At 42.1% G+C, this 6,761-nt stretch overlaps 1 protein-coding gene across 3 annotated transcripts in view; it reads left to right on the forward strand.

Moving 5' to 3' along the window:
• The window catches only part of slc4a5a (solute carrier family 4 member 5a), a 42,344-nt gene that overhangs the window by 32,635 nt on the left and 2,948 nt on the right, over positions 1-6,761 (forward strand). Inside the window, exons 16-25 of one of the 3 annotated variants that reach the window (XM_086313454.1) lie at positions 587-621; positions 930-1,121; positions 1,880-1,993; positions 2,333-2,494; positions 2,641-2,819; positions 3,001-3,073; positions 3,416-3,484; positions 3,844-4,017; positions 5,844-6,029; positions 6,133-6,191. In XM_086313454.1, coding sequence (XP_086169580.1) covers positions 587-621; positions 930-1,121; positions 1,880-1,993; positions 2,333-2,494; positions 2,641-2,819; positions 3,001-3,073; positions 3,416-3,484; positions 3,844-4,017; positions 5,844-6,029; positions 6,133-6,191 — 1,243 coding nt within the window. Of the gene's footprint in view, positions 1-559; positions 622-929; positions 1,122-1,879; positions 1,994-2,332; positions 2,495-2,640; positions 2,820-3,000; positions 3,074-3,415; positions 3,485-3,843; positions 4,018-5,843; positions 6,030-6,132; positions 6,192-6,761 lie in introns of all 3 variants that reach the window. The other 2 variants (XM_086313453.1, XM_086313455.1) reach the window with 2 other exon arrangements.

The raw sequence follows: 6,761 nt of genomic DNA on the forward strand, positions 1-6,761 counted from the left end.
CTCGCAGTCCTGTAGATATACAGAGCCTCAAATATACCACTAAAACGAAGTATATTTCCTCTAGATTTTTATTTTATTTTACTTCATTTTTTGAAGTTCACAAAATCGCTTCAGAGAGTTTTGATTTTTTTAAAAAGTGATTTAGTTTAGTTTTCTTTTTTTGTTTGTTTTGTTTTAGTTAATTATAGTAACCTTGGTCTGCAGTGCTGAACAACAGCTTTATTCTTCTTGGGTTGGGGGGTTTGATGATGGTAATCTACCCACCTTTTTTCAAGTGCAGGTGATTTGCAGTCATTTCTGCAGACATTGATTTCTGTAACTGATTGTTATCCTTTTTTGCTTTTGCCATGCACAAACAATTTGGCTGCCGTCTCTTGCAAGTGAGTACCCCTTTGTCTGTCTGCATGAGACTCGGAGTGCTCTCTGTCCAGCTGCTGGATTCTCATTATATTTTGCGTTTCTTCTTTCCTCCCCTTTTGTTTTCTTCATCACCCCATCTACGCTATCTGACTCATTACCTGCCTCCTCCCTACTCTCTCTCTCCCCAATCCGTGAACAGTGGCTGCAATGATCTTCAATGGTTTAGCTCCAATGCCAGATAACAGCTCTAGTGTCTCTGGGGTGAGTGCTTGCTTTCATTAAATGTTTAATTTTCTACTTTTTGTTGCTATATTTCAAGATAAATGTCCACAGAGTTGGCGACATTGCAGCTGCAGACATGCTTTGTTTACAGCTAACCCAGGTGTCAGCTCTGTCTCTAAAAAGAAGTCGCTTTCCCTCCTCTGTGTCTGCGTCTCTCCATCAACCCCACTGACCTTTCACTATTACTAACTTTACATCTGCGCCGACAATTTTTCGCTCTCTACGTGTCTTTGTCGAAACACTACGCTCTTCTTCATCCTCTCTTACTGCTGCCAACACCATCCCAGTTGAATGTGACAGCTCTGGACTGGAGCCAGCTGAGCAAGAAGGAGTGTGTGAAGTATGGAGGCTCTCTGGTGGGAAAGTCCTGCAAGTACGTCCCCGATCTGGCCCTCATGTCCTTCATCCTCTTCTTTGGCACCTACTCCATGACCGTCTCCCTCAAGAAGTTCAAGTTCAGCCGCTACTTCCCAACCAAGGTGGGTAAACTATCTGTCAGGTGGAGGTAAGAAGAAACTAGACTGAATACATGTATGTAAACAGTGAAGCTGCAAGTAGAGGTAGTGAAGTTAGATGTATTTAAATACCTGGGATCAGGTATGGACAGGATTAAATATGAGCATATCAGAGGGACAGCTCAGGTTTAGCGGTTTGAAAAAAGTCAGAGAAGCAAGCCTGAGATGGTTTGGGCATGTGCAGCAGAGTGATAGTGGATATTTTGAACAAAGGATATTTGATATGGAGCTACCAGGCTGGAGGAAAAGAGGAAGATCCCAGAGAAGATTCATGGATGTAGTGAAGGAGGACAGGAAGCGGATTGGTGTGACAGAAGAGAACACTATGGTGAGATGGAGGCAGATGATCTGCTGTGGCTGAAAGAAGAAGAAGATAGTATAAACAAAAAAATGGCTGCCAGGTTTTTGAAAGTGTTAGATGTTTTTGGGCAGAAAACCTAGCTATTAGATCATTGTTCTTCCTTTTTACCTGCACAGCAACTCTTCTAGCAGGAAGTGGAGAGCCAACCAGACAAAGAAGTAATTCTTCTTATTTTGCTATATTCCTTTTTCAGACACCAGGATTACATTTGACTAAAGTGAAACTTGGCAGGCTACTTTTTCTTTTCAGTATTTATAAGCAGCTTCCTGCCTATTAGACCTCGGAAGCATCTCATCTTTAAGTTCTGCAAATGTTTATCTTTGTAATACAGACTGTTCTCTTTTTCTGTGTTTGGCACCAGCTGAGGAAACTCATCAGTGACTTCTCTATCTTCATGTCCATCATGACCTTTGTTGGGCTGGACATGTTAATGGGACTCAAAACTCCCAAGCTTATTGTCCCAACAGAATTTAAGGTAATTTCCAAACTGTTTATATATAGAAGAAAACAAGTAAAAAACAATTTCCAAAATGAGCAGCTCTATGACATGTTGCTGTATTGGGGACTGGTAGGGAATTTTGAATGGAAACATGAACATTTTGGATAACAAACGTGCTAAGAGTTAGAGAAGACGATCCATGCTGCCGTTATATCTGTTAGCGTTGCAGGGATGCACTTTGACTTTCTACAGATTGCATTAACTCTCCACAACAAAAGAACTTCATCACACTGGCTTAAAATTATGTTCCAATAATGATCTTGTGGAACTGAATCCTCGCTTTTAATAAAAATAAAGCTGCCTTTCATTTAACAGCCAACTCGACCGGGTCGTGGCTGGCTTGTGATGCCTTTTGGGAAGAATCCATGGTGGGTGTATCTGGCCAGCTTTGTGCCCGCCCTGCTTGTCACCATCCTCATCTTCATGGATCAGCAGATCAGCGCTGTCATTGTTAACCGCAAGGAGAACAAACTTAAGGTAGGTGTGCAACCAGTCAAATCAACATCAAAAGCCAAAGTAACAGTCACAAAACAGCGCTATAAATTCAGACAGAAGCCTATCGACTCACAGCCTGCCCCTTATGAGGTTGCTTTTAATAGAAATGATCTTTGTTTGCCCTGCAGAAAGGCTGTGGCTATCACTTGGATCTGTTCTGGGTTGGAGTCCTGATGGCCACATGCTCCTTCTTGGGTCTGCCCTGGTACGTGGCTGCCACCGTCATCTCTATTGCTCACATCGACTCTCTGAAGATGGAGAGTGAATCGAGTGCTCCAGGAGAGCAGCCGCAGTTCCTCGGGGTCAGGTAGCGTAAAAACAAAGAGCTCAGAAATAAAAAGGAAAGTGCAGTTTGTCAAATAGGCCGCCACTACCGACATCGCAGAGCTACAGAACCACTGTCCTAAATCCTTTGTAGCTGACGTAGATGAGTGCATTGTGAAACTGACTTGACGCTCTCTTGTGTCCCGTCAATGTCAAACATACAGAGAACAAAGAGTGACAGGCATACTGGTGTTCGTTCTCACTGGAGTCTCCATCTTCCTTGCTCCTGTACTTAAGGTATGAGGTGCATAATGGATTTTTTTATTTTTGTTTTTGTAATTGTTATATGAGGCTTTTTTTCTTTGCTGTTTCCTCAAGATTTGTTTTTATTATCTGCAAAACTCAAGATGCTCACTACAATGAATCAATAAATTATGTTAAACAAATTTCAGGTACCCACATTTTGAAGCCTCCATATTAGTTTTTCAGTTGCCCTGTTTGGGTGGTTATTAGCTTGGTTAGAGCTGTGTCTACAAACTCTACACATCTACACTCATTTTTGCTAAGAGTCAGAATTTCACTCTCATTGTGATGCTGTGAACTCTCTTAATTATGGCCAACATGTACCTTCACTTGCAGTTCATCCCCATGCCTGTGCTGTACGGTGTCTTCCTTTACATGGGTGTAGCATCTCTCAGTGGAATCCAGGTACCATGCGTATGCCAGCTGGTGTTATTTATGATTTGAGTAATTTGTGGCTGGGCAGCTTACTTATTGAGTTACAGACAGCAGATGTGAAGTGGCTTATTTAAAGCTTTTAAGCAAAAAATGTAACAATAACAACCAACAGGTATGCTGATACCATTATGTCCATATAGACCGCAAAGATAAAAAAAATCGAAAAGAAAAGAAAAAGGTTTTCAATTCGACACAATGTGTGAAACAACAATAAATAAACTGCACAAGTCTGCTCTAAATAATTTAAGCACTCATGATCGTTGTAAGTTTATTTGTATTTAACATAAATTCCTGCCCCTCAACCCTCTTGTTGTCATTGCCTTCCACAGTTCTGGGACAGGATAAAGTTGTACATGATGCCTTCCAAGCACCAACCTGACTTCACCTACCTGCGTCATGTTCCTCTCAGAAGGGTACACCTGTTCACTCTGATCCAGATTACATGTCTGGCTGTGCTCTGGGTCCTCAAGTCCACCTTCTTGGCAATCATATTTCCCGTTATGGTAAGTGTGATGAAATACTCCCTTTTGCACCACAAATTATAGATCCTGTGTTGTGAGATGGATGGAGCTGAGAGACAAGTGTTTTGAAATGGAAGAAACACAGATGCTGATGCTAAAACTACAGGGTGGGCCATTTATTTGGATACACCGTAATAAAATGGGAATGGTTGGTGATATTAAAGTCCTGTTTGTGGCACATTAGTATATGTGAGGGGGCAAACTCCTCAAGATGGCTGGTGACCATGGTGGCCATTTAGAAGTCGGCCATCTTGGATACAACTTTTGTTTTTTCAATAGGAAGAGGGTCATGTGACACATCAAACTTATTGGTAATGCATCCAGTATCCGTAGTTTCAGGTGCTGCACATCTCGTATCTTCACACCATAGACAATTGCCTTCAGATGACCCCAAAGATAAAAGTCTAATGGGGTCAGATCAGGAGACCTTGGGGGCCATTCAACTGGCCCACGACGACCAATCCACTTTCCAGGAAACTGTTCATCTAGGAATGCTCGGGCCTGGCATCCATAATGTGGTGGTGCACCATCTTGCTGGAAAAACTCAGGGAACGTGCCAGCTTCAGTGCATAAAGAGAGAAACACATCATCATGTAGCAATTTCAAACACCCAGTGGCCTTGAGGTTTCCATTGATGAAGAATGGACCCACTATCGTTGTACCCCATATACCACACCAAACCATCACTTTTGTTGTTCCAACAGTCTTGGAGGGATCCATCCAATGTGGGTTGGTGTCAGACCAATAGCGGTGGTTTTGTTTGTTAACTTCATTCACATAAAAGTTTGCCTCATCACTGAACAAAATCTTCTGCGTGAACTGAGGGTCGTGTTCCGATTTTTGTTTTGCCTATTCTGCAAATTCTGTGCGCCGATCTGGGTCATCCTCGTTGAGATGCTGCAGTAGCTGGAGTTTGTGAGTAGCTAATATCTGCCGAAGGGATGTTCGACTAATGCAACTCTCCAGTGACATGCGGCGAGTGCTATGCTGTGGGCTCTTGCTACGCTGTGGGCTCTTGCTGAATGAAGCTAGGACAGCCACTGATGTTTCTTCATTAGTGACAGTTTTCTTATGTCCACATTTTGGCTAATCCAACACTGAACCAGTTTCATGAAACTTAGCAAGCAGTTTGCTAACTGTAGCATGGGAGATGGGTGGTCTCGTAGGGTGTCTTGCATTGAAATCTGCTGCAATGACCCGGTTACGGCGTTCACCAGATATCAACACAATTTCACGTGTTAACCTCTTCGACATGTCAATGGCTGTGAACAAAGAGAAACTTGTAAATAACTCATGAAAGAATCAAGTTACATTGAAACCAAGAACACCATTGTTTTTCTTGTGACATTACCAATAAGTTTGATGTGTCACATGGCCTTCTTCCTATTGAAAAAAACAAAAGTTGTATCCAAGATGGCTGACTTCTAAATGGCCACCATGGTCACCAGCCATCTTGAGGAGTTTGCCCCCTCACATATACTAATGTGCCACAAACAGGACTTTAATATCACCAACCATTCCCATTTTATTACGGTGTATCCAAATAAATGGCCCACCCTGTACATGAATCTTTTCCACATATAGAAGCTGTAAATGTGCAGAATATGTAAAAGCGATAGTTTTAATGGTGTTTTTAAAGTATGTAAATACTGCTCTGATTTTACTGTGTCAACCAGTGATTCCCATTAACATCACCTATACATGGCATCCAGAAAATCATATTCACAGCATAACTCATATATGAGATGAATGTTACCAGGAGCTGAAACAAGATCTCTGTGTTGGTCTGTCTCTGTGTCAAACACCAGATCCTGGGTCTGATGGTGGTCAGAAAGATGCTGGACATGGTCTTCTCCCAGCACGACTTGGCGTGGCTGGATGACCTCCTGCCTGAAAAAGAGAAGAAGAAGAAGGATGATGACAAGAAGAAGGGGAAGGGGAAAGAGAAGGAGAAAGAGAAGAAGAAGCCCAAACCTGATGACAATGAGGAGGAGGTGAGAAACTCAAGCTTTTTCTGCCCCCTACAGGACTGACAAACCATGACATAAGTGTGTGAAGCGCACCGTCTGTACTGTGTGTGTATGTGTTTGCTTGCAGGACAAGTATCACGGCTACGCGAACCACTCACCCAGCTCTGAGTCAGACTTGGATCGAAGGTACTGTGTTCTCAAACTGCACATCCCCTACAAAGACCTCGTCTATCCTGATGTCACACAGACTCAGTGGGGAGCATACTGCCAGGCTGCAGCCACACGCAGGGCTCTTTAACACACACAGATATATATATGTCAAAGTGCACAGTTAAAGGGTCAGTTCACAAAATATACATACGGATCAGTGATACTCGGTCAGTGATGCAGCATAAGACATAAAATAGTCCAAACTAGGAAAATGCAGCATAAGTTCACACACTGTTTAAATCCTGCATATAAGAACAATTTTGAAGATATTAATATAGCTGACAAATAACCTTTGATGTGTTACTATAAATTAAGATATGCAGTTGTTCAAAAATAATTAAAAGTAGCTCCAACTTTACCAGTTGGTAAGCTCCTTTGATTTAAAGCTATATTAATCTCACCCCCCTCTTTTTTGCAGAGAATATTTCTTGGGTGGAATGTACCTGCAAAAAAATGTATTAGTTACACTGATTTCTGTATAGCTCATTACCACTAGAGGGAATTGCATGTTTGTGCAGTTTGGGTGAACTGGAACATAGACAAAAT

The sequence above is a fragment of the Aulonocara sp. 'chitande type north' Nkhata Bay genome, linkage group LG12 (genome assembly GCF_057382095.1).
Source record: "Aulonocara sp. 'chitande type north' Nkhata Bay isolate Kocher_YH1m ecotype deep benthic linkage group LG12, A_spYH_male_GT1.1, whole genome shotgun sequence".
NCBI lineage: Eukaryota > Metazoa > Chordata > Actinopteri > Cichliformes > Cichlidae > Aulonocara > Aulonocara sp. 'chitande type north' Nkhata Bay.